Source organism: Chelon labrosus, assembly GCF_963514085.1.
Source record: "Chelon labrosus genome assembly, chromosome: 20".
NCBI lineage: Eukaryota > Metazoa > Chordata > Actinopteri > Mugiliformes > Mugilidae > Chelon > Chelon labrosus.
In genome coordinates this window covers 13015594-13041320 of record NC_140353.1, presented here as the reverse complement: position 1 = coordinate 13041320, position 25727 = coordinate 13015594, and the positions used below count along the sequence as shown (strand labels likewise).

At 41.2% G+C, this 25727-nt stretch overlaps 4 protein-coding genes across 6 annotated transcripts; 1 reads left to right on the top strand and 3 right to left on the bottom strand.

The window, feature by feature from the left end:
• The first annotated feature begins 933 nt into the window (after positions 1–933).
• On the top strand, positions 934–9864 carry reep1 (receptor accessory protein 1). 2 transcript variants are annotated; one of them, XM_084569089.1, is made up of 8 exons: positions 934–1514; positions 2889–2961; positions 3053–3129; positions 3216–3336; positions 3698–3811; positions 4943–5111; positions 6515–6804; positions 7823–9864. In XM_084569089.1, exons 1-8 carry the CDS (start codon positions 1483–1485, stop codon positions 7892–7894), a joined length of 948 nt encoding a protein of 315 aa, XP_084425215.1. In that variant the 5' UTR covers positions 934–1482; the 3' UTR covers positions 7895–9864. The 2 variants fall into 2 exon arrangements, with proteins under 2 accessions (XP_084425215.1, XP_084425214.1); XM_084569088.1 differs by lacking the exon at positions 6515–6804.
• A 136-nt stretch (positions 9865–10000) lies between these two features.
• mrpl35 (mitochondrial ribosomal protein L35) lies at positions 10001–12191 on the bottom strand. Its single transcript, XM_084569090.1, has 4 exons — positions 12085–12191; positions 11705–11870; positions 10369–10513; positions 10001–10276 (listed from the first exon to the last, which is right to left on the bottom strand). Exons 1-4 carry the CDS (start codon positions 12113–12115, stop codon positions 10088–10090), a joined length of 531 nt encoding a protein of 176 aa, XP_084425216.1. The 5' UTR covers positions 12116–12191; the 3' UTR covers positions 10001–10087.
• A 2496-nt stretch (positions 12192–14687) lies between these two features.
• On the bottom strand, positions 14688–18770 carry LOC311505358 (uncharacterized protein). 2 transcript variants are annotated; one of them, XM_084568876.1, is made up of 8 exons: positions 18144–18770; positions 17803–17941; positions 17610–17698; positions 17352–17415; positions 16174–16262; positions 15931–16043; positions 15669–15825; positions 14688–15201 (listed from the first exon to the last, which is right to left on the bottom strand). In XM_084568876.1, the coding sequence occupies exons 1-8, from the start codon at positions 18313–18315 to the stop codon at positions 15044–15046; spliced, it is 981 nt and encodes a 326-aa protein (XP_084425002.1). In that variant the 5' UTR covers positions 18316–18770; the 3' UTR covers positions 14688–15043. The 2 variants fall into 2 exon arrangements, with proteins under 2 accessions (XP_084425002.1, XP_084425001.1); XM_084568875.1 differs by having other exon boundaries at positions 15669–16043.
• A 1730-nt stretch (positions 18771–20500) lies between these two features.
• cfap99 (cilia and flagella associated protein 99) lies at positions 20501–24542 on the bottom strand. Its single transcript, XM_084568675.1, has 14 exons — positions 24414–24542; positions 24182–24326; positions 23987–24081; positions 23769–23875; positions 23503–23680; positions 23264–23344; positions 23062–23130; positions 22760–22846; positions 22566–22654; positions 22254–22458; positions 22004–22145; positions 21768–21919; positions 21477–21682; positions 20501–21360 (listed from the first exon to the last, which is right to left on the bottom strand). The coding sequence occupies exons 1-14, from the start codon at positions 24525–24527 to the stop codon at positions 21147–21149; spliced, it is 1884 nt and encodes a 627-aa protein (XP_084424801.1). The 5' UTR covers positions 24528–24542; the 3' UTR covers positions 20501–21146.
• Between the last annotated feature and the right edge of the window lie 1185 nt (positions 24543–25727).

Below are 25727 nucleotides of genomic sequence, written 5' to 3'. Positions count from 1 at the left end.
AAAGCCAATACTGTAGCTCTGATAATGTCAGTGCTCTCAGGTTAGTGAGCAGAACTCAAAGAGACTTTCAGGGCAAAAATCTCACAGATTGGTCATTCAGATTAAGGTTTCTGTACACGTCATCTAGTCTATAGTTTACCCTGTACTTGGAGAAGTACTGGAGGGTATACTCACTTTTAAAAAAAACTTTTAAGAAGTCAAGTAATCATGCAAATGTAGTGGTATTAAAAATGTGATTGGTATGAATGATAACACCTTTAGGGCTTTATGGTGATTACAGATGTGTAGATGTAGAGCAAGCTTTTAAATTTCCATTTTGCAGTTTAATCCATGCAGGTCACGGGATATCTGAAGACATTTCACCACTTATCCGAGTGGCTTTGTCTGTTCTAAGCGTTTACCACTTTGTCATCTGCTCGCTCTGGAATATTTTGCGCATACTTTCCCAGTCTCCAATGCCCCAAAATATAATGATACCCAGTGTCGTAACTGATTTGAGATACTCCCGAGATCAATTAAAGTGGGTCAAGCTTTATCAGCTCCGTCTTGCAGCAAGGCCTGTTATCTAGGTCATGGTATGTCAAAAAAACAAAGCCAAAACAAAGAAGAGGCCACTCGGAGGAGCGGTGAAACATTTTTGAGCAAAGTCAAACCAGTCCAGTTGCTTTTGTTTTGGCTTTGTTTATAGATGCAGTTGGTGACATCAAGGACTCTGTCTTGTGTCTTTAAATAGCGACGTAAACTGAAAAATAACTGAAGAACTGTAATGACTATTATAACAATTCAACTTTTAAACTGAGAAAAAAAACATCAACTCTGTAGTTATCTTCCGTGTTGTTGTTTTTCAGTTGTTTTCTTTCTTGTTAAGTGAATTTCTTAAAGTTTCTGAGTAGTGGTTTAAAAAGAAACTCTCTGGCACACTGATGAACACCGGTCACTGTTTTCTGACACCTTCTGAAAGGCAAGTCAATGAGTCAGGAAAAAAACTTGCAAGTAAGTCTCACTTGGGGCATATGCGTAAATTACATCATAATGACTCGTATAAAAAAAACTGGGGGCAGGGTAGAATAAATTTAGTTTGAACATGGTTTCTAGATGTTTGGACTTTAATTCGGCTACTGTTCTGGTTATTGTCAGCTAAGTTTGCTTTACTTAAGGTCATTTTGGAGCCACATACTCCACACACTGTTAGTAAAAGAGCGTACAGGACTAACAGGAAATATATTGAACCTGGACATATTTATTAAGCAACTTTTAGCCAAAGATGAGGCACTGGGGCTCGTCTTTACCCATCGGCATGCCGAGTATCTGTTGTCTGTGTAATGCAACACTGCCATCTATGGATACGGTTACGGTCCTCTCACTGTTTATCCCGCATCACGTTGCTGCCTGTGTGCGTCCGTACGCTGCCGCCTGGACGCGCCTGTCATCTGGAGGAAACTCCTCCCCGCAGACAGCGCGTCCTGTCGCCTTTCCAGCGAAATGGTCTCCTGGCTCATCTCTAGACTTGTGGTGTAAGTCATTTTATTTATTTCATTCCGTACCATCTGTAACAGCTTTTGTATGTTAATAAGCGGAGGCTCCTGGTTGTTGCAGGTTGCGTTATTTGTGTCGCTATAAATGCAGGGGCGGCGCGCTTTGCAAGCCCCCGCAATTTTGTCTATATTTAATCAGAATCAGACGTCTATGTGTAAAGAGAACTGGTCTGTGTCTATTAAATTTTGACTGAAAACGGACTGTATCCCTAGCCACGGGACTGCACATTGCCATTTCAGCAGTAATGCTGAGCCAGGCCTGTATAGACCTATTTCTGGCAGCGCTCAGATGTCTGGCACTCTTTGTTTTTATCAAATTGATTTTTTTTTATTTTTTATAACAGACAAAGAGATGACGTGATTGCCTGAATAATGTATTATTATTGTTATTCACGGGTGGATACAAATGAGTCAGATCCAGGAATCAGAGGCTTTTCTTTCACAGCCAGAAGCCCTAAATGTCACAAATGAGCGTGGAGGTGACTGAACAACAGGAGCGGTCTTTGAGTGGAGCACTGTTCAGTGTTGATGTCCCATATTGGAAAAAAACAAAAAAAAACAAAAGGGATGGGCCAGCCTTCTCCGGTTACAATGCAAGAGTTATTCAAGTCATTGAAGTGTATGCATATCTCCCCTTGAAGTAACATTTAATAATGACAGGGTATTTTGACCTGCACAAAGTATGAATCAGCGCCATTGCATACCCTGTGGAGAGGCCCACACCTTAAATATAGTGAGGCAATTAAATTTAGATTACCAGATCTTATAACATGGATTGGACTTCCTCAGCTGTGGCTGTTAAGAACCTGGTTATGAGGGACGTTTTGGATCCAGTCTCCAAACAGAAGGTTTAGCTGCGTCGCCCTGGGTTGGTATATTTTGAGTGTCCTTTCTAAAAGCCCTGTTTGAGCACAGTAAGCTGGCCAGGCCTGAGTGCTGCAACATGATGTGGGTCAGTAATTTGATCAGGTCGCACTCACAGCTGTTGCCTTCTTAGTACTTCAACAGGGTGCTGTCTCTGTCCGGACACCCAGTGGCACAGGTGTCTACACACAAATATAAATTTAGAGATAAACACATGGGAGCTAATTTTGTCTCATACCTGGGTGTTTGTCGGTCAGATTAACCAACTGGACCAAATGCTTAGTTGGTTTAATAGTTATTTAGCAGCTGTTTTGCATGTTCTGATCGAGAAAACGCATCAAATTGGTGGCAAACATCATATCTAGCTGAACTTAACCCATAGTATATTGTCCATAATCATTGCTTTTGTAATGATTTGATTTCATTTGTAACTCATGCATGTTTTAAATCATTCCCTCTGACTATAACCTGGCATTTTATTGTGTTTAGACTTGTGTTTGGTACACTGTATCCTGCGTACTCATCATATAAAGCTGTGAAGTCGAAAGATGTGAGAGAATACGTAAGTATATGTTTTGTCTTTTTTAGTTTCTCATGCGCATGATTGCACAAGGTAGTTTGTGTACCTATTAACTGCTCCCATTACATTGCAGGTGAAATGGATGATGTACTGGATAATATTTGCGCTATTCAGTACTGTGGAAGCATTTACAGATATGTTTATATGCTGGTAAGTGAATGTAGATATGTAGACTATACTTTACAAAGGGAAAACTGGTTATAAGAATTTTCAATACTATTCTGTTTTCTTTGCAGGCTTCCTTTCTACTATGAACTGAAGATAGCCTTTGTGGTGTGGCTGCTGTCCCCTTACACCAAGGGCTCCAGTGTGCTATACAGGAAATTTGTTCATCCCACGCTTTCCTCAAAAGAGAAGGTGAAATCCCTTTCCTTTGTCGTATCTGAGCAGTGAAAGGAAGGGCTTAGGTGAAAACCTTCGGTCTAGGTTGTAAGTTAGCCTGCATGGTTTTGTGACTAATAGAATACAAGCTTCGCGACGGTCTCGAGAACAAAAGCGCCTTTGTGCCAGTTTTAGCGGTTAAGATGTGTTTTGCTGGACAGGAGACTTGTCACTTCTTCCATGCCTCTTTTCCCTTTTCCTCTATGTGTGAATGAGGAAGCAGATAAGTGACTTTTTAAAGATCAAAAGTCAGAGAGTGAACATGAGGCAGTGTGAAATGAGTTACACAATGACAGGCGTTTTATGTTTATGTGGGTTTTTTATGCCTTCATCTCAGGACATTGATGACTACATCTGCCAGGCAAAGGACAAAAGCTATGACACCCTGGTGCATTTTGGGAGAAAAGGACTGAATGTTGCAGCCACAGCTGCAGTCATGGCTGCAGCAAAGGTAATGCAGACTCTGAGCATTTGTTTTGTACCGACCTGGGGTACAGTCGACCCTCGCTGCGGTTAAATAGACAGTTTTGTTTCCAGAAATGGAGCTAAAACCATTGAGGCTAAAACAAAGGCCACTGGACTTATTGAGTTTTCCTAAAGACGTTTCATCACTCATCTAAGTGGCTTCGAAATCACTGGTGGAGCTTTTTTTAGAAACAAATGTGGGTGGTGCTGATTTAAAACTCACATGACTTGAGTCTGTTAACAACTAGATACTTTGTTTTTGTCCTCTCTCATTCCTCCAATGAGTGGCACTCTAACTTACCCATTAATGGCCAGAAACTCCTCCAATTCCAGGTGAATATCTTGTTTTCTAGACATTTAGAACTGAAGAAGCCACTTAAATTAAGGTGAAAGGTCTCCAAGTACAGCTGCCTTTCTTTTAGCTTTGTTTTTGGACATACCATGACCTGGAGGACTGAGAATCTTCACAGACAACCTACAGTAATGTTTATTTTATAGTTAGAGATAGTTCAGTTTCTTTGCAGTAGGCTTGCAAGAGGCACTTACCCGTAGTCAGTGTATTACATACAATAGATGGTGGCTGGCGTAACTCCAGCTTGGCGAAGCAGAGATGAGTGCTGACATGGAAGCCAGGCAAAGAACTGCTGTGGATGGGGTCAGCCACATAAAACGAGGTCCACCTAAAAAAGTCAATAGGGGTTTAAGAGTATGCTATATTTAGAATATTATCAGACACCCCTTATTGAAACTGTCACATCGCTCTCTTCAAAGCCACCAGACTCCACTGACAAAAACAGTCATTTTGTGTCACAGAACATAGAAGTTGCCGGTCTGTTTCTTCAGACTGGGGTCATGCCGACCACCGTCAACTGTAATGTCTGTAGAAATGTGCCTCATATCACCCAACTTCAAAGAAACCATCCATTTGATGTGTCGAGCCCGTTGTTTTGTGACCATTGTCCTAATGAAGAGTGCCTCTTAAAAAGCTTTGACTATGTTCCTTATTTATTTATAGTAAAGGATCCCATAGCTGATCATAATAGATACCCTAGATGTCCTCTAAATGTCTGTCATTGCTGCCTGCATTAAAATGAAACCCTGACATTTCCTGGTTTAGGGCCAAGGAGTTCTCTCAGACAGACTAAGGAGCTTCAGCATGCAGGACCTGTCCTCCTACCAGTCTGACGACGATACCACCGGCCCCGGCTCCGACTCCACGCAGACTTCGGCAGCACAGCACCGGACCAGGAGTATGATGCGCAGCAAGTCGGAGAGCTACAACAAAGGTGAGGACACACCACTGGCACCCTGCCTCCTGACACCTACCACTGAAAACTAAAAGCCAGATAAATACATCTGTTTCATAACACAGCGTATTGATAAAATGGATTCAACTTCTCTGAGCACATTAGCTGTAATGGAGGCATTACGATGCAGCAGCGGGGCCTGTTTGGTTCGCGAAGGACAGATCATCACGTCGATAGCTGTCTTCCCGTTCGAGCTTGTTTAAGCCTCCTGATATTGTTTAGTACTTCTGGTTTCCTGAGTGGCCCCCTTAACGTCAGGCCCGCCTTCCTGTTTGGAGCAGGTCAGGCCTCGTAGGGCTGCCAGGCTCGCCATCCTGTGATAAAACTCACATGTACTGTAGCTAGGAGGGATTTTTTTTCCCCGGTTTAACATCATGTGGAAACAGTTGTTGCTTGTTTTAATGCACTGTCAGATTGTTCCGATAATAATTCTTCCTTTGTAAAGAAAATGAGAAATACAGACACAACTGTTGACACTGAGCAGAAATATTACTCCTTTGATTAAACGAGGAGGACTCCCGATGCAAGTCCTTCTGTTAATATTTGCTGAATGTGTTTAAAACATTGCCGCTGTACGCTTCTGACTACTCTCAGCTGACTTAAAGGATTCATCTGGTGTCATCTTGAGTTTGGTTATTGTCAACAAATCCCATTAAAACACCAAAACCAGCACTTTCTGACTTCCCCGCCTTGTCTGTGTGTTTCTAACAATACATAGTTTGATTTGTCTGATTGTCTAAATAATTCTCTAAAGTGTGCATTTGTTGCACACTTTGTTTGCATCTGTGGTTTAAAACACATTTGTTGAGCTGGTGAGTGTTTACAGCGAAATGGCGGCGTTCCCCTTTTCTGAATCAAGAAACATGTCACAGGGAGCTAAGATGTGGCTCATAGATCTGAAATGCTCAGATGAAAACCAGACTTTGAATTCACAGACAGTTCTTGTTATTTGAATGAACGCATTGTTGGTTTTGGTCTTTTCATGAGATCTTTGTTTCAGTTGACAATAATCATCAAGATTACAATGTTTCCTAAATACATGTCTTGGCTTTTCCCTCTAGCTGCATTAAATTAAGCTTCAGTGGACGTACTGTAATTCTGCAGATACTCAACAAAGACCCAGAAACTGTAATAAGAACAGCCTTGTTTTGCTCATGTGTGCTGCAAATTGGTTTTCATTCCATTTGCCTCCTGCTCTGTACGACAGCAGGATGATGATGATGATGATGCAAAATGACTTGAACTTTTATCATCCCCCAAATGACCAAAATCGGTTGCAGCTCTACAGCAATTACCTAAAGTATTTGGCCTTTGATTTAATAGTCCAGGGGAATGATATAAATGTTGTTCATCCCTCCTACCGACCTTCTTCCACGGTACAGGACAGGAGTTTGACATGACTGAGTATGAGGTGTTGGGGCTGGACCAGTGGGACTCCAAGGGGTTTCAATCCCAGACCAGTACAGCTTCTGAGTCTGAGTCCACACCCGTTACGGCCTCTGTGACACCCGAGTCCAGCCCACCTTCCACCCCGGCCACACCCTCCACATCCTCTCCACCCTCTCCACCTCCCGCTCCCGCAGCTCCGGAGCCGCCCGAGGAGGTGGCGAAGGGGGTGCAGGCGCCTTCGAGCTCTCCACAGCTCAGGCTGAGTAAGAGGAAGGCTCCTGAGGTACACTGCCAGGTCAACGTGACTGCTCAGCTGCTGCCTGATTCTAACAGCCCCTTGAGAGTGGCGACTTACTCACTGATTCACTAATTCTTCCTGCCGCGTGGCTAAATGAATCATCACGCTTCAGTACCTGTGAAAAGAGCTGGGATACTAATGGGATTTCTGCACCGATGCATTAACTAGTGAAATTATTATTCGGTTTAAATGGATATGTGATTGCAGTGAGTCCCCTGTTTGGAAATGTGGCATGGTGAACATCCAAACATGGTTGACAGATTGATATGGATTTGCCTTCTGGTGTATTTCACACCTCAGAATAATTTTTTTTATTTTTGATGTTTGTGCAAATGTTTGTGTGAAATCCATCCCTGCAGTAAATTTCAACATCTGATATCAGTTTGTTTGGCATGACAGTGCAGTTTTCTAAAGGGTAAGTCTGGCAATATTGTTTTATTTTTCCACTTGTCAGCAAATATTGTGAAAAGTAGAAACCAGGAGTGAACTGTGAACATGTTTTGTCTGTGTGACCAAAGTCTGATAAAGCTTATTGCTTTGGGTCACACTGTTGCCCAGAAACACGTCAGCGAGCCGCGCCCGGCACTGAGTGTCATGTTCTTTTATCACAATGAATTTGGACGCTGTATTTTTTATTTTTTTTTGTAATTAGTTAATCCTAGATCAGTAGTAGACTGAGCAGAGTGTATTAATACGCAGCTGAAAGTAGTCCCCAACAAGTTTTATCAACAGTGCATAATATAACTTTTTTTTATTTTTTTTATTTTTATTATTGACTCCTTTAATTGACTTCTTTAGAAAGAACAAATGACCTTTGGGGTCAACCTCAGGGTCAAGTCGCAAAGTAATGCAAGACGGATAAACGCATTGTTCGTCTTATCTTGTATTTTGCTGACAGTACTAAAAATTCACAATAATGCCGGCTGTATCTTTTAAATACTCTGCAACCCCTCGCGGCAGTTTGCTTAATAAACTCCATCTTCCTTCTGTGCTTCCCTTCCAGCCTCCTCTTAGAGTCTTAAGGCCTCTCACAAGATCCAGGAGTGCTCTTTCTTCAAACAATGAAGCCATGTGAAACTGTCCTCAAGACTCCTCCAGCTGCCTTTGCTGCAAGAATTAAATATACTGAACGGCCAAAAGCTACATGACTGAAGCAGCCTTGCTTTGGAATAAGGTATTACCAAAGTGACCTATGATGACCCCTCTATATAAAATATATATAGCTAGTGGCTCATAATTAAAAAAAAATAAAAAATAGGTTTGTGACACTGAGTTAAGACAAATGAGTGAATGGGCGTCATGCTGATAGACACTTTGAGTTTGTGGGTTATTGAACATGTATTTATGTACAGTTTGTGCGTACTTCATCTTTATTTGTTTTTATAAGTCAGGGTCTGGGTAGGAAACTGCATGCGTGTCTTCCCACTCATTAGTCCGCTGTATATTGAACAGAATGTGCTGTCACCGGAGACTACAGCTGGCACTGAGAGTGACACGCTCTCTTTGAGAGAATGTGATAAAAGCCAAGGATCAAAAGAAAAAGCAAGGCTGTTTTTAACCCTATTCAATCTGTCCCGGGGACGCATTTCTGCACTACCCACGAAAACGCTTAACCATAAAACAGCCTATATTTCAAGTCATAAAATGTCAGATAGCTTCGACAGACACTATTCTGTCATTTACCTCTCTCTGCAAGCCTTAAAGAAAGAGATAGCAGAGGCACACACGTCTCTACAGGTGGTATTTTCAACAAAATGTTCACATTAAATAATCATTTTGCACTATATATAGAATATAAATGACTGCCCTCCATACTCTGAAATGCCCAAAAAATTAGATCATAACAAATAAATAGCTGAACATTACCATCAATCATTTTAGTATTATTGTGTATTTCTGCTGTGGTTAAAAAAAAAAAATACTTGTTTGACAAGGTATAGCTTCTCTGTCACAATAATTTAAGTGGAGCAGACTGTTTTGACAATCTACTGTTCAGTTTCTAAGCTTGTTTTGTCATTTATTTCACAAATTAATGAAAGCTAATGATAATAGGAAGAAGTCACTTCCATCCGTAGCAGAAATAGGATCCTACGTGAGTAAATATTAATGTATATAAACATGGTTCTTCTTTTCCATGTTTCAAATCACTGTGTAATGTTCTAACTGAGCAACAAGAAAACCCAGCGCTCCTACCTTTATTCGCTTCTGCTAGTTTTTTTTTAAGGACTTCCTGAGTGAGTCTATTGGTTTGCAGGTATACAAACTTACATTTAATGGTGCGTGGTGATGCATTGTATGTTTTCATCCTGTACTTTAATTCACTGAGCCTGAACCTTGGCAATGTTCTTACACTAAATGTCACCTCGTGTTGGCTGGTAACGGGTGGATTTACAGCTTACAGTCAGTGTTCATCGCTGTGTCTGTGTCATTTACCGTGGGGGTGAAGTTTGAAACAAAAGCTTCTCAGGTACAACTGTTCTGTTTACACGTCATCCACTCTGATGTTGTAGATACACTTATTATGCACATGAAATGTCCTTTTGATGGATAAATGGTGAAAAAAAAAGAAAATATGTGTGTTTCAGCATTAGTAGTATCAGTGTTTGTGTTGGAGGTGATTTCCTTCAATTAGAATCCATGCAAAAGTAAAACTGAGAAAAAAAAAAAATGTTGCTATACTTGTGCATAGATTGATAAACTCATCGCTGCATGACGTTTGTTGTTCATTTGTATGATAATCTGATTTCTTAAGTGGTTTTGTGTGAAGCCGTCGGCCTCTTCAGATGCTGAGAAACAATGAATTCTTTTCTTTTACTTTCGGCTCCTCCACAGCGAAGAAATGTTGGAACCATCAATTAGCACATAAATAAGATGTCTTATTTACTGGTAAATTGACCATGTAAGGCTTCATTCATGATGACAAACCACTTATATTACTCACTTATCCTAAGATTTTTTCTGGCAGGCCAGAATGTCAAATCACTTCAGTTTCAACTTGTGAATTATACAACAAAAAAAGCAGTGATGTGATGAATTAATGGTTTATGACTATCAGTTTATTGTTCCGCTAGTTTAAATATTTCTGTTGGTTAAATCAATTTACAGCTATTAAATATGAAGCAAACCTTTGACTCCCTGTTTCAGTTCATTTTGTCCAGTTGTCTTAAAATGCAAAGAATCATTTAAGAGAGAGACGGATTTATTAGATACTCATACAAGATTATTTCATTATTTTCAAGCGGAAGACCAGGTTACACGAATCAGCAAATTACACTTTGAGGTTAACCCGATCGTGGTATTTCATGTATGGATCATTTAGATACCAGTTTCTCCTTCTCCAAAAAGAGGTTGTCATTTTATCAAATAGCTTGCTCTGCGTTTTGTTACAAAACACGATTTCCCTCAGGCGCTTCTTTCTGGCAGGCTTCTTCTTCCACAGTTTCTTCTTGTACCCGGCCTGTTTACGAACGAAGAGAAGAGGACAAGAAGTCAGGTTGTGTTTAGAAGTAAATCCAGTGATCCTTGCAGTGAACTGTAAAACACACGCACCTTGCGTCTGATCCAAAGGCCACAGTGCAGCCTCATGAACCTTTCCGTGACCGATTTCACACTCTTCCTCTTTGCCTTCTTCACGCTGTAGTACGTCAGAGTTCTGCTTGGCTGCTGAGTTAGACTGGGAGCAAGTGCAGACACCCTGGAATAATGCAAAGAAGAAGATGAATTATTATTCAAAAAATGTTAACTTCAATAGTTCATCCTTTCAAGTCATAAACACGTTGTCTCACCGAATGGTATCTACACAATTCAGACAGATTCATTTGAAAATATCAGTTTCCAAAATACAGACTTTGTGACAAAGCATTTTCCCACAATGTTTAAATGGGTGAGCTATCTCTGCTAACAAAAACACACCTTTGCTACCATTAGAAAATAATTAACCTTAATAAAACAAAACATGAACATTCAGATGAAAATGTGGAGGCTGCTCTGTCACTGCCAGTTACACTGTATATACAATACAGCACTACAATAAGTGTGGTTGTTTGGTTGTCAACAAACTAGTTTCCTGGAGGATAACGTACACCTCATCTTATCAGGGCTGAGGATAAATCTTGTTATTTGGATTATTAACCAAATTAAATTACTTATGAGGGTTATGTAGGAGAATACTTTGAAAGATTAGTTGTTGATAGTCACTGAATGATGAGAAAAACGGGGTTGTGCAGTGGCAGCGTGGAGGGGGGTGACTCCAGGACGCTGGAAATCACTGTTACGCCTTCTTGAGGTGTTGTGGGCCTAACTCAATGAAACATCGGCGAAGGGAGGTGCCCACTTGAAAACCCCAATGACATGCTGCATACTGCTGTTGACTAGGCTAGGTATCAGATGTCTTCATGTTGGTTGGTAGCGATAATTCTTTGTCTGTTTAGCAGCTGAGCGGGCCATACAAGCCAGCAGCATTTACTTTGTTCACTTAGATTGTAGGTCTAATCGTCATATCTCATAACTGTAGGTTTATTAGGTTTTCTCAGTTGGACAGGGCCTCTTAATGTGTTTTGCCTGGGATCTTGACACAAGGGATTGTAACATCTAATCCTGTGTATTAACAAATTAACTAGTCTTCAAATGGTAAATATAGATGATGTCCAAATGGGTAATGTTAAATGCCTCTCTTCAAGCTAACACTGATTGTACCAACACCTGTAAAACCCTTGACCTTGTCCTGGTCTCAATAAAGAGGGTCACTGGAACACGTCATGCCGTCATTCATTTTTGGCTGAATAAAGCTAATAATACTAACGGGTTTAACTCTCCTGTTGGTATAATATGATTCAATTTATCCATTCAGTCTTTTCCCATCATGTGTGCACTCTCTGGTCATTACCGTTGCAGGATGTTGTACCGGGGTGTCTGACAGACTACACCCCGAATAGGAGCCCGGACAGCGGCTGTAGCAGAGCTGCAGAGAGGCGTAGGTTGGATGAGGTGGGAGAGCTGACAGATCTGTGGCGTCCTGGCACATGCCGCCACGGATAGTGGCCTCAGCAGCCCTGTCAGACACAAGGACAACACAAAAACACATGAACGCAGGAAAGAGAAAACATAGCTAGCTTAGCTAGTTAGCTAATGAGCGAACTCCAAACCACTAGTGCAGCTAGCAAACAACTATGACAAGTGCAGCAGCATATGGAAAAACATAATAAATATTTACAATATGATAACTGTGAAATGAAACAGTATGAATGTCAAATTATAGTTACACACCGGACAGCCTCCTTGCCAGGGCGGCCGCCATGTTTTCTGCTGTGTGTACTCGCGCAAGTACGGAGTCCCGTTTGGACAAAGTTTACGCTCGCGCGTTCATGCTACACAGAGCTTTACCGCCACCTAGCAACCGCCACTTGTGCCATGGTTACACATTTACAAACATATTCTCAGATTTTACTCTTCACAACAATAGATACCCTTTAATACACAAGTAAATATAACTTAGCATGTATTCAAATACTGATGGCCACTCACCTAATGGTTTGAAAAACTTGTATTTGTCTGAGTATTTCCTTTTTTGTTACCCAACTGTTTCACTTGACAAACGTAGAAAGAAGCAATACAGTACACAGCTAAAACATTTAAATACTTCCTAACATGTACATTATATTAATTATATATTTATATAAAAAAATATGTACTTTTTATATTACCACTAATAAAAGTACTTTTAATTTGATAAAGTACAAATCCTTGAGTTGAATTTGTAACTGAGTATTCCCACATTGTAACGTCGCTGTATTCATTTGAGAATGAGAATCAGATTTATTGCCAAGTAATTTGCTTGGTAAATGAAAAAGAATAATATATAAAAAGTCTGTTTTTATATAGTAAAGACTGATTATTAGAGTATAAAAAGTATTGACTACATAAGAATGTAAAGGCTATGGTCCAGAGGAGTGTGGTAATGTAACGCATAGACACAGGTTAAGGAGACTTCACTTTAATGTAATGCTGTAAATAAGTCTTATTTGTTTCAGTATGCAGCTATTGTTGCGAGAAAGAAAATATCCTAAAATCGCTCTAGGCACATTTCATCCTCTAGAAATTTGTTATGTACTCCAGTATTCACTCTGCGTGTACAGAAAGTATGAGGTTCGCCCTTCTAGTTTGCAGCTTTCAGCTCTGTCTTTATGGCTGTCACACTCTGTAAACGCATTTATCCGATCGCGAGATGTGCCATTTGTCACAGTCTCCTGCTGGATGTTTACATAATGTGGAAAGAATGGTTCAGTGTTGTGGAACTTTCTATTTTCTGCAGTCTGGTAAACCCTAAAGGGTCCATTGAATAGATATGTTTAGTCATGGCAAAAAAATGTTCACTTGCAGGAGAAGAAAACAGTGCAACTAATAGCATTAACGATGACCCCTTTACCACTGAATGTTTCGGCGGATCCGGATCCAGGACACCTAATGAACGCAGTGATTGAAGTTATTAATAACACATGTGCTTTTCCTGAGGTCACATGTACAGCATTTTGTAATGCTGCCGTAACATCCCATCGAATAATATTCAGAACATACTCTACAATACTGTGAAAATGTTTGATGCTCTAAAAGGTTATTTCTAATCATTAATTATCTTTTTTATTAGGTGTTGTAAACAGGGACAACCTGGATTATATTAGTGTTTTTATTGCATTGGTACAGTTCTACTGTGTCTGCTGTCTCTTCGTGTATTGCACACTGACTCCATGATTGTGAGATTATGGCACTGTGGGAGCCATACCATCTGTCGTAGGACTCCTTGTTCCTAGTACTTCCTTATGACAGTTTATTTTGGATTTTGGCCCACTGCTGAATGGATTTTGGACTGAGCAGATGTCTTGTGGATCATTCATTCAACTCGTCTGAGCAGTGGTCTATATAATAAAATCTCCAAATAAGATAAAATACAGTAAATTAAAAACATTGTCTAACCTGATGACATACTGAACAGGAAATACTGTAAAAAATAATAACTAAGAGGGGCTCTCACACACTCTTTACCTTTTTACTTTTGATAAATGTTTGTAAGTAGCTGAGACACATCATAAAATCAGACTCATTCATTCCACCTTCATCAATTCATCTATATGTGTGATTTGTCCATCAATAGTCAAATTAATATATTCTTTTAAATGACTTAACACCCTGAGAGCTTGTGAAGTCAGTGTTTAAACATCCCAAATCACCTCACCTTTCTGCAAAACTAATATGAATACCAGGTAATACCGTTCTGAGAGAACAAAAACAGCAGTAGACCAATAAAGCAGGGCATGCTCCGCACGTTTCACACGCTGAAAGATCAGTTTCACAGTATTTACAGTAAAAGATATGATACAAAATCTCAAATTAAAGCTCTACTGATGCACTTCACACTTATATAATAGGAATATTTTCTATGCTAAATAACCCAATGGCTTTTTTGACTACATTATCATAAAGCCACATCCAGCACTGAGAGGGCAAAGGTCTTTATGAGTTAAAAGTATAATTGTGTAGAAGCCTGGACTTAAATAAGCTGTGATTAAAAAGATGGGAAATGAGGGAAATACTGTTGCAGTGTTTTGAAGGTTTGACCGACAAACTTGATACGCACAGTAATTTGATAGGGAAATATTTAAATTGCCATCATTTCTTAACACTAGTTTGAAATATAGTTTATATTATTGCAAAAGAATTAGAAATCTGAATCATTTTATTTATTTCCTGTTAAAACACACAAATATAACCTTTAAAAAAGAAGAAAACCATTAAGCAAAGCGAGCGATGAAACTGCAAACAACCAGACACAATAATCGAACGCATTAAAAAAACACAGGGCTTCAGCCACAGTTCACACCTCCCTGTCACCGAGGAATGACACGAGTTAGTGGAGGCAAAGTAAATCAGTTACCTCGGTAAAAAAAAAAGTGCTTTTCATAAGAGAAAAAGATTCCCACCAAGTCGACGTCTGTTTCACCGTTCCAGCATGCCTCTCGTAATCCAATAACCCAGCGTACAAAAGGAACATTTATCTCTGAGGGGAACAATTTTAACAATGTCAAACTATAAGAATTCATAAAAGAATCAACTTCTGTTTGTCAAGAATATATTCAAATGTACCACATTTATAAGCTGGTGGATTGTACACTCCAGGTACCGTTTCAGGATTTATTTATTTTTTATCAGTCACTTTTTCTGTGTTAGTGGTTCACCAGCCGGCATATACGGGCTCTGCGTCGCAGGGCAGCCCATAGTACCGACCCTGAGGCCGCTCTTTGCGTAACAACGGAGCCCGGGCCATTGTCAGCTCTCCGTCAGCGTCTCTCCGTCGACGTAGAACCATTAAAATGATGAAGAGTAAGGCCACTGGAAGAAAAATAAGACGGGAAAGCGCCAGAGGATGTTACAGACATAAACAAAGAGTGCATTGATGTGTGAGCATGATTCTCATTTCATCTGATTATGTCTTATTAATTTATTACAGGGTCTCAGTACTTGGGCCAAAAAATGATCTGCTCCTGACGTACAGATAGTTCCAGTGAATACACAGTCTGTCTCATGTCTGCTTTTTTTCCTTATATGAGAGAAAAAACTGTACAGAACATATGTTTCATGAAACATTAGTACATAAAACTGTAGCTAATGATGCTAACCGTATAGCCTGTTAAATTTTAAAGCAACCAGTTTAAAAAGCACAAAAGAAATTCCAAATTGTATACCATGGGTCTGTAATCACAAACGATATGCATTACTTAAGGATAAAAACGCTGGCCCACAACACACAGTGCATCATTGTTCTCCTTTTTCATACTTCGTTAAGCATTGCTACTCACCCCCTCCTCCAATAACTAACAGCGCTATCGTGACAGGAGCCAATTCACAAGTGTCTCCTGCTTTCCGGAAGAAAGTCTCCATGCAGTAGCCCGGGGCCAAGCTGCCCTCTGGACAGAAAGCGTCACTCGGACACCGGATGGGATTCACGTCAGGACTCTGAGGACAACAACATGCTCTGTTACCAAACACGCAGAATATCCTTCTACTGCACACATGTTCATTTGCCTGGTCCGACAGGCGCGTGCAGGGGTCAGTACTCACTGGACAGTAGTGATTCTCTGGGCAGACATCACAGCTTTCCTGGCCCCAGTGGATCTGGAAGAAGCCGCTGCTGCAGATTTGACACATGGTCTGATGGGGAGCCTTGTGCATGCCTGTTGGAAGACAGATATCACTCATATGGACGGCAGCGCCTACACTTCTCTCCATTATGAGCTGCGGCAAGCTCTCATACAGATGACAAATTGCAGGCCTGTAGCTTTATGTTTGCACGATGTGAATTACCTGGCCGACACGGTGTGCAGTCTCTGGCGGCAGGCTGGAGAGCTTCTGTGCCTCCAGGACACATCTGGCACTGGCTGCAGCCAGACGAGCTGTCAGACAGAACGGTACATGATTATAACCATAAATGACTAATGACTATAGTTTTCACGGCTGCTACGCTTAAAAAAACAGTTGATTTGTTTGCAGCCTCGTTTTGCAGACACGTTGGTGACACTTACCCACTGGAAAAATTGTTGTAATAGTTGTAAGGACATAAATTAAAGAATAAATGCACTGTCCAATATCCCACAGCAATAATTTTAGCCACTCTATTTAAGCTACGGAGCTGTGGCCTCTCATGGCAGCAGACCAAGAACCCGCTGGTGGACGCCGGCAGTGGAGTAGGTTTCAGGCTTGGCAGACGAGCACTGACAGACCAGGACTATCGCTTTTATTACGTAGCTGCCAAAGCTCAGTGAAAAGAGATTTTTGTGGACTTGAGTGGTTCACGGACTGTCGTGGTAAAGATCTGAGCCTTAAATATGTTTTTTCAGTCTACCACTGAAGATATTGCTCCAACCCTCACAATGATTATGAGCTTGTAGTGACGTCAGTTTTACTTCTCCATGCTAAATGCAGTTTCTCCAACAGGGTGCTTGGGCTTGGATATATGGGAGGAGCTATTAACTGCTTCTTTACGCCCCCTCATTAACAGTGATCAAGATGCCAACAGGACAGCTCCTTTTGGAGGTATTGGAGGTACAACATCTGGGAGTAGAGCCCGGTGCAGAACAAGAACAACCTGGACAAGAGCAGCTGGTCTGGGAATTGCCAGGAGTACCCTAGAGAAGCTGAAGGACGCTTGGTCTGCTGTAACCACATATCACACTCAACTGGATAGATAATGTATCATGCGTTTGAAGCAGTAAACCATCTTACGTGACGTTTATATTTTCATGCCTATCGTTGATTACTCAGAGGGGACGACTGCATAATCAGTCTTGTGTGCAGGCGCATCTGCGCTGGCAGACAGAGCCATGGGATGATGAAAGCATGTGATGTTCAATTTGGTGGTTAGATACAGTGGGTCGCTTTTCAGACACTGAGAGAGTTCGGCTATGTTTTGTTCTGTTTTGTTTTTTGGATCCTGGTTACAGGATCTAACCCCTAACAGAAAAAGAATCAGCTGTTAAACTTACTTGCAAAAACTTCCCAGTGCACACGGCGAGCAGGAAGTAGAACTCTGCTTTGATGTAAAGGAACCTGAAAGCAACAGAGAGAAAATAACTCAACCCACCCAATCCATGTTAAGTGTCATATTACAATACACGAAACTGTGTTGTGATCATTGCCTGAAAATAATGTAATACATCATCTTAGCTGTACGTAGGTGTTGTAATATATATAGTACAGTTACAGATATAATACAACAATGAGTTACAGCTAAATAAACATACCTGGTGGACAACTTGTGCAAGTTTCTCCCCCTGTGTTATTGTTGAAGGACCCAGCGGGGCAGGGGTGACACAATGGGCTACCGGTGAAGCTGTAGAGTAGACGTAAAGTATTAAAGAAATTCACCAGTAAAGTATATAAGACAGACTTATTTACGTTCTATAAAAATAAAGTAGGAGCAATCTTTGTCCTTACTTGGTGTAGAAGCCCCGATTGCAGGGCACACACTGCTGCTGTCCCGCTAGCGGTTGATAAAATCCCTTGTTGCAAGGCAGGCACGCTCCAGGAAATACACACAGACCGGGGTTCGGACAGCACGTGCACAGCAGGGTGTCTGGGGAGGTATGTGCTTGATTTTATTGTCTATTGTTTAACCACTATTGTAAGGAATCTTATCTTTTCAGAAAGTAAATACAAAGTGCCTAAAAAAAGACTTAAATCTTGAAACGTCCACTAAAATCTATCTGTGACCCACCACCACACACAATGACACAATTAAATGGTGGCTCTGCATCAGGTGACACTCATTGACTCACTGTTGTCGAACTGGGATCCCGGTGCACAGGGCTCACAAGTAGAAACGTTGAAAGCGGAGCAGCCCGGGGTCGTGCTGCTGAAAATCACGGGTGTTGGGGTCAGACTGGTCACATTCTCAATGAGAGTGGTGTTCACCACAGCAGGGGCCAGTGTCGTCTGGCTCACCGCCATGCCTGCAAGACGAGGACACTGGATGATTCAAGTGTTTTTGACGTGTGGGGGCGGCCGGATGCAGAGCTGCGCGGCAAACGCAACTGCAAAATGTTTCTGACCTGTGTCTGACCTGTGGCGTAGACCTGATCATCAGAATACATAGTTTAATCTCTGATTATTAATGCAACAGTGGAAGAACAATAGCAAATTATTAGAAGGGATTAGCAGGGCCTAAGCTTTTTGAGGCTGTCAGCAAGTGTTTTGTTTTGGGATCCCACGCCACATCCTATGCTTGGATAATTAATCAAATTAAATTACTTTCTGTTTTCAGTCCATTTATCAGTTGTGTAGTGGCTAAAACAGATAAATATAATAAGTAATAACTGCTTGTCTCTCTGTTTCTGTGAGGAAACAGTTGAGATGAGATGACTAAAGCAGGTTTATAGTCAATGTTCCTCCTTAGACATGCTCTAAAAATGGACACAAGAACGCAAAAAAAGCAAAACTAACCCTTTGCCAGAGGTCACAGCGTCTGCCTTGTTTGGATATATCACGCACCAGCCCTTAACTATTATTACAAGTGAGGAAAACGTCTTCATTAAACTACAGCTGAGTTTCAAAGCCATCTCAAATAACATTCACCCTGTCAGAGCAGAGGGGGCCAACAGGTATAAGCACATCAGCAAAAAACAGAGCCCACATTGTGGCCCGTAATCACATAAGCCATGTGCTTAAGTGCTTTCTTGAATACGAGCCATCCTCCTCATGAAATGAAATTATTCAGAAAGAGAGGGGGTCATGTGATAGCACTGCTGTTTCAGTCTCCTCCGGGTTGGAAACATTTCTTCCGTCTTTCCAAACTGTTAGAAAGAAATGACCGCCGTCCTGATTTCTTAATAAGAGAGTTTGCAAGGATATAAAACCAGTCGTGATTGTGTTGACACAACAGCGAGGAAACCACAATTTAAAATAGAACTACAGGGTACTACAGAAACAGTGAGTCAGTTTATGAATTATATGGTGAGTTTTAATCAGGGGAAAGAGCGTTAGGTTGGCCATGTTGGTTGCAAAGTAAATGAATAAATCCCATTTTGTGGTAGAAATCTATGTATCTGAGTAAAAGTAGTTTCTAAAGAAGCTGAAAGCATTTATACAGATGCAAAAAATAACTTGTGTTTGTGCAGGATTTTATTTTTTTCTATACATGTTTTGGTTTTTTAACCAATAAATTTCACAACAAACATCTGGAGCAAAAGAGACTAGGACTTTAAGACGTGAATGCTCCTTGTTTCACAGTAACTGCTACAGTAGTTGCATCAATGGTGGATTAAACCTCTTATTTTCGTTAATGCTGGAGGAATCTGGACTTACCCAAGAAACAAGCGGCGGCTATCGCAGACAAAACTCCCCGACCGTCCATCCTCGGGATTTCCGAGCACTGCCACCAAACAAAGTTCAGTCTACAGCATCTCATCCCTGACAAGTGGTCGAGCCGACTTTGTTTTCACGGAGGACGAGGCTCTCTCGCCGGGGAGTCGGTCCTCTCATCAGTGTCATATGACAAAATAGGCACCATGTGATTTCGCTTTAGAGGACAAAAAACTGAGCACAACGGGTCGTTGTTGTTGCAGGGAGCCGCCAGCAGGGACACCCCGGCCCCTAAAATATCATTAGATAAAAAGAACATCTACTGGTAAACCATTATATTAAACAGATTGATTGTTTCAAACTATGATGAAGTAGTTGTCATATAACTCTATTAGCATTATTTGATGCAAGTTTTAAGAAAAGATTGTGAATCTCTTCAGTTTCCAGGCTTTGTGGAACTTAACAGTGACCCTCTGGTGACTTTATAGTCCCGTTCACTGACTTGCCACTTCATTAGGTACACTAGTTAACACAAATGCATTCTAATATAAGAGTCCGGCACATAAACTCGGCCTCGTGAAGGTTAAATGTTCAGTTTATGTTGAAAATGAGTGTTTCTGTTATTTAGCCTAAAACAAGGTTGTCAAACTAATAGAAACATGTATCGGTACAACACAACACAACACAGTTCAATAGTACTAAGCATATCCTCCGAAATAAAAACACAGTTACTAATAATAAAAATAATAATAATAAATTTTATTTATAAAGCACTTTACATCACCATAACCTTCAAGAATTATTAGTTTTTTACTACTGTATCTAATGAACTGAAAGGTGAGCGTATGTTCTTTTGTGATAAATATTCTGTGCTCTTTCTTGAAGCACTTCTGTATTTTTTAGTGGATTTCCCCATCAGAGGTGCCTCTTCATGCTCTGAGTAGTGATGAGTAACATTTAGTACAGTAACCTGTTACCAAAATACACACGCCCCATAAATAATAATGTTCTGAGGAAGGGAAAATTCCTTATGAATCATGAGTTCAAGGTCCGCTTCCTTTTGCATGTTGTACAAGTGTGGGCGGAGAAGTGAAACCCTGATGGTATTTACTGGACGTACAGTATTAGACATCAGAACAACAATTAAATAAATTAGTTTCACAACTGCAGTGTGCAACGGCTGTGATATTAACCAAGTTGCATGTGAACATCTTCACTGCGCAGAGAGATCAGAAATGACAGCGATAGGAGAACACTGTTGAAACTGTTTTAATGTCAAATGTGTCAAGTTAAGTTTGTAACAGAAGATGAAACGTTCACATTTTATAAAACTGAGCATATTATTGTTTTGCATCTAAGGACCATCTTGGGTAAAGCGCATTAAGCTCTGCTCAAGTTCCTCCCAGGTTTTCTCCTTTATCTGGCAAAAGGAAACAGAGAAAAGAGTGAGGGGTGTTATTTACTGCTACTACTATTGAAAATTAAAGTTCTTCTTTCATACTCACTTGGTTGTGTGTCCCTGCGCTGCTAACCGTGTGTGTTGATGTCTGCTTAGAGGCCCTGTTGCTTTCCATCTCCTTCAGCCTTTGGCGCTCTTGTTTTTTTTCCTCGAGCTTCTTCCGCAGAGCCAAAATGGTCTCATCTTGCTCCACGGCCTGCTGAAGGAAATCCAGCTTGGCTTTCCTTTCCTCTTTCCTGCCACATGTCAAAACTATCATGAACGTGTCATATGTGCGTGTTTGCTGCATGCTTGCTTTGGGCCGCATTTTCTCGCAGCCACAATGAAGTCGGAGCCAAGCGTTTTTCCTGACCTGATGGCGGCCGTCTGTGCCAGCGCTCTGCTGTGGAGCTCGATGGTGTCCAGCCTCTCCAGCAGCAGCTGCTTCTTTTTCTGCTTCTCCTCCATGATGTGCCTCCGCTTCTCCTGCTGCTCTCTTCGCTCTGCCTCCTTCAGATAGGCCAGCCGCTCCTTCAGCTCGGCCAGGGACATCTCCCCCAGCAGCTCGTGGCCTGCAGTCTTAGGTGGGACAGGTTAACCGTGACCCAGAAATCAATGGGAGACTGTGAAATGTAAAATGACGCCCTCCCTTTCTTTCACTCACCTCCGTCTCGTCGAAATTCTTGCCTCTGATGTGAGGTAGAGATTCAATGCAGCGAATTTCGTAGATGATTTCAAATTTTCTGCTCAGCTCTGCCTGCGCTCTCTCCAGCGCTTGACGAAGGAGCTCCTGGCTTTGTTCTGAGACTTCTTTCACTGTGAAATTTGCATGAAATTGATGAGAATCCAGAGGACACCATACAAAATGCTCTTTGTACCACTTGAAACGAGGAGGCGTACCTATGCTTTGCTTTAATTTCTGTATCTTCTCTTTAGCCGCTTTCGAATTCTTGTGGCCCTCTGCCACTTGTTGGACTAAGTCTCTCATTACTTTTTCCTCCTGCAGCCTTTTCTCTGCATATCTTTGCATCAGCTTGGCTGTCTAGAAAAAACAAACGAAGCATTCATTAAAGACATTTTTGAGGAGAATGCTTTTGTGTCTTCTTTAAAACAATTTCTTATCAGTTGCCTAATGTTTTTATTTACCCACCTCTTCCTTCTGCTGCTGTGCAGTCTTCTGGTTACGCTCCGTCAATCGTTTGCGAGCCAGAGCCACCTCCTCATCGCTGATGCGTCCCTCCAGGTATCTGCGCTCAATCCTGTTCAGGTTCTCCTGGAGGTCCTTCTCAAGCATCTCTGCCTGCCACCGTAGGAAAGACGAGGGCTCACGGTCACCTTGCACCAGTCGCTCTATTCTGTTCACACACACACACACACACACACAAAAAAAGGTACTGACTCATTTAATTCAGTCCGCTGGAGCATTCCTTCATTCCTGTGGTGTCTCGTACGGATGTCGTACCTCTGCAGCTCCTCCTCCACCTGGCGTTCATACAGCGCCTCCCTCCTCAGGATGGCTGCGTTGTTGAGCTTGATGCTACAGCTCTTAGCCTGACGGAAACGGAGAAATACACAAATGCCAGCAGATGTTACACTTACATTAGCTGATACCCTGAAGACTGGTCCACTGAAGCACATGAAACTATGAGATCTCACCTTGTTAGTGGAAGGAGTTCCCGAGGAATGAACAAAATTAAATTTGAGCTTTGAATCCAAGTCTTCCTCAATTTCGGAAATCACTCTCTGTGAAACAAATGATGATTCAGCAGAAATGTGAACGGCTTTGACCTGTCTCTCTCAGTACAAGCTATCTAAGTGATTATGCAGGAATTTAGTTGCCAGCAAAATTAAACGTTCAGCTCATTCATGTGTTGCAAAATCACTAAAAATGAGGAGGACTCTCTCTTTTGTGTCTTTCAGTATCAGTGATGTGAACCTCCATGTAAATTAGCCCCTACCTTTGTGTGTTGAGACTTCTGTGGCCTTACACAGCTGAACTGTTTCACATTTGCCTCGTACAGCAATTCCTTGGGTGAAAACAAGACAAGAAGCCATTACAATGTCATGCAATAGAGCTGGAAATTGATGGCGAATTATATTATTACATGGTTTGTTGGATATGCTGGTGATTTGGTAATGGTGAAAGCAGACGTCTAGTACCTCAGCCTTTTGATGGTTCTTTTGTTTGATCTCCTCTATTATCTGCATCTCCTTCGGAGGCTTGTAGGTGCTTTCTGGTACCTACAAAAACAAAAGTGTGATGCACCAGCCGCTGCACAGTTTACAGCAGAATGAACTACGTTGTATTGGAGGACGTGTTGCTTTGGGAAGCACAATGCAGCACACATGGAGTCCAATAAGAGAGTGAAAGACTGAGCAAAACTCTAAGCGAGGCTGACCGGTTTGGTTTTTTCCTGCTGCGGGATGAGCTCAGGCATGGGCAGAGGTCGAGGTTTAGGCCTGGTGAGGGAGAACTCCTGCGGCTCCGTGGTTTTGATAGGAGCTTTTTTGACCTGACTCCCTTGAGATATTTTGACAGCAAGCTGGTGCACGAGAATATCGATCTCAGGGCGCCACCTAAAGGAGACACAGAGACATATTTTGGTTGTTTGACTTTGGAATAACTTGTTGCACAAAACATTTGCCTGCACTTTTGTTTTCTCACCGAAGCAGAGGGCCAATCCAATGTTCCTCCACGAAGGCAGAATCATAGATGCGGTTCCACTCCGACTGTATCCACGTGGCGAGGTTTGAAAAGAAGAAACTCAAGAACTAAGAAAAAACAAAACACACTTACACAGAGTTCTTCACAACAGAGCCACTGATATTGCGATTTGTTTCCAGTGCATCAACCGTCATGTGTTCAGAAAAGGTGTTTCTTACTGAGTGCATCTTCTTGATGTCCAGAGATTTGACAATGTTCCTAAACTGCTGAAACCCAAGGTTGTCAAGAGCAAATGTGGCGATGTAACAGACAACTGAGGAACGACAGAGAGTTATAAACATGTCAGTGGAGACCTTGTTTTGTTAAGACGACACATAACTAACCATCAGATTCAGTTAATAATTTTGACTTACTGACAAACTGGCTGCGATCACCTCTGGATAAGAATTTCCCATTCTGCCCGTAGAAGGCATTGACAACTACATCCAGCAACTTTGTGTATTTGACACATCCAGACACGGCATCAAGGATGAACTTCTTCTGCACAGGATCCATGCTCTGCAGCAAAGGACAAAGGTGAGGTTCTTAAAAACAAGCTGCAGCAGAAGCCTCTCATTGACGCTGATCTGAGTCTTCCTACTGTACCTGCAGATCCTTCGAAGCATCTTCTATAAAGTCATCCAGACACTCTCTGCCAGCTCTGAATTTATCCAGCAGCACAATGGCTTCCTTTACAAGTGATCCATAGCTGGATTCCATTTTAAATCCACCAGAAAAGCCAGCAATTAAAACTCACAGACTGTGTAAAAATAACCTGAAGTGAGTGAAGTGGTTGCTATTAAACAGCACATAGATTTACAGAAAGTAACATTTCCACAAGAAAATCCGCGGAGCGCTTTGTGTTTATCTCCAGTCATTGCCAGCCGTTGCTTAGCAACACTAAACAGACGTAAACAGAAACGCAACCCAGCTCGAAGTGTTAATTTAATGCTGTACAAAAACAAGAATCGTGGATTTTATTTGCACTGATGGGAGGTGTTTTATTATTGATCTGTTATGTTCGACATATACAAGCATTCCTGGTCTTAATCCGTGCAGATTAACAGTGTGGCATCCTGATCCTTTGTTGGCTGCCATAACAATAATTATGACGTAGCGCGATGTGACGTCTGTGCGAGCCCTGTGGTGCCTTCAAGTGCCGTTGGAAATGTAATGAAAATTACAAGATAATCCAATTAACATGATCATTTTAACAAAAACGGTTAAATGCTTTAAAGGTAGCAGCCATGTGTGTTTTTTTAAATGTTTTTTTTTTTTCTACAAACAACTGAAAGAAATTCTTCAGACGGGAAAGTGACTTGTTTAACATCTGGGTTTTGAGGGGGGTCATTGGGGAAAAAGCTGATTACGGCACAAATCACATGCAAACAGGGGTTTTAGAGTGGCCTCGCAATGCATCATCTGACTTCCTGCCTTAATCTGATTAACATAATCTGATTTTGTTTTTATGCGGATGCGTAAACAAAGTCATTGGTCTGGCATTGTGTTGTCACAAATGTACATTTTGAATGTTTTCTTTAAATAATCTTACAGATTTAATTATAGAAAAAAAAAACTATGTAGTGGACTGAAAGTCAAAGAGTGCATTGAAAAAAACAGATTATCGGAATAACTGTACTCTTGTACTAGAGTAAACTCCATGATGACTTGTGACACTGCGAATAACTTTATAAACACGTAAGTGTGTCTCGAGTTAGGAAAGTTTTACCAGTCCATGTTTTTTTGTGAAATATCTGCTATTTCATGTTGATGTCCTTGTCTGTGCAGCATGATACATCTGTAAAGTTTGATACTAACAGGCTGTTATTACATTCATATGCTTTCTGAGACATATACAGTAGTTCTGCTTAAAAGTATATGTGACGCATGAATATTATTCAAAACATCAGTGGATTTTAA

Excerpts from the sequence above, each read along its gene's own strand:
- reep1 (XM_084569089.1), top strand. The coding sequence starts at position 1,483 with ATGGTCTCCTGGCTCATCTCTAGACTTGTGGT. Across the intron at positions 1,515-2,888 it reads CTCATCTCTAGACTTGTGGT|ACTTGTGTTTGGTACACTGT; the intron begins GTAAGTCATTTT and ends TATTGTGTTTAG. Across the intron at positions 5,112-6,514 it reads GTCGGAGAGCTACAACAAAG|GACAGGAGTTTGACATGACT; the intron begins GTGAGGACACAC and ends TCCACGGTACAG.
- mrpl35 (XM_084569090.1), bottom strand. The coding sequence starts at position 12,115 with ATGGCGGCCGCCCTGGCAAGGAGGCTGTCCG. Across the intron at positions 11,871-12,084 it reads CCTGGCAAGGAGGCTGTCCG|GGCTGCTGAGGCCACTATCC; the intron begins GTGTGTAACTAT and ends TGTGTCTGACAG. Across the intron at positions 10,514-11,704 it reads CGGTACAACATCCTGCAACG|GGTGTCTGCACTTGCTCCCA; the intron begins GTAATGACCAGA and ends GCATTATTCCAG.
- LOC311505358 (XM_084568875.1), bottom strand. The coding sequence starts at position 18,315 with ATGGCGGTGAGCCAGACGACACTGGCCCCTGCTGTGGTGAACACCACT. Across the intron at positions 17,942-18,143 it reads GGGATCCCAGTTCGACAACA|ACACCCTGCTGTGCACGTGC; the intron begins GTGAGTCAATGA and ends ATACCTCCCCAG. Across the intron at positions 15,202-15,668 it reads GTTAGTTATTGGAGGAGGGG|TGGCCTTACTCTTCATCATT; the intron begins GTGAGTAGCAAT and ends TTTTTCTTCCAG.
- cfap99 (XM_084568675.1), bottom strand. The coding sequence starts at position 24,527 with ATGGAATCCAGCTATGGATCACTTGTAAAGGAAGCCATTGTGCTGCTG. Across the intron at positions 23,131-23,263 it reads AGAACCATCAAAAGGCTGAG|GAATTGCTGTACGAGGCAAA; the intron begins GTACTAGACGTC and ends TTTTCACCCAAG. Across the intron at positions 22,459-22,565 it reads GTGGAGGAGGAGCTGCAGAG|AATAGAGCGACTGGTGCAAG; the intron begins GTACGACATCCG and ends GTGTGTGAACAG.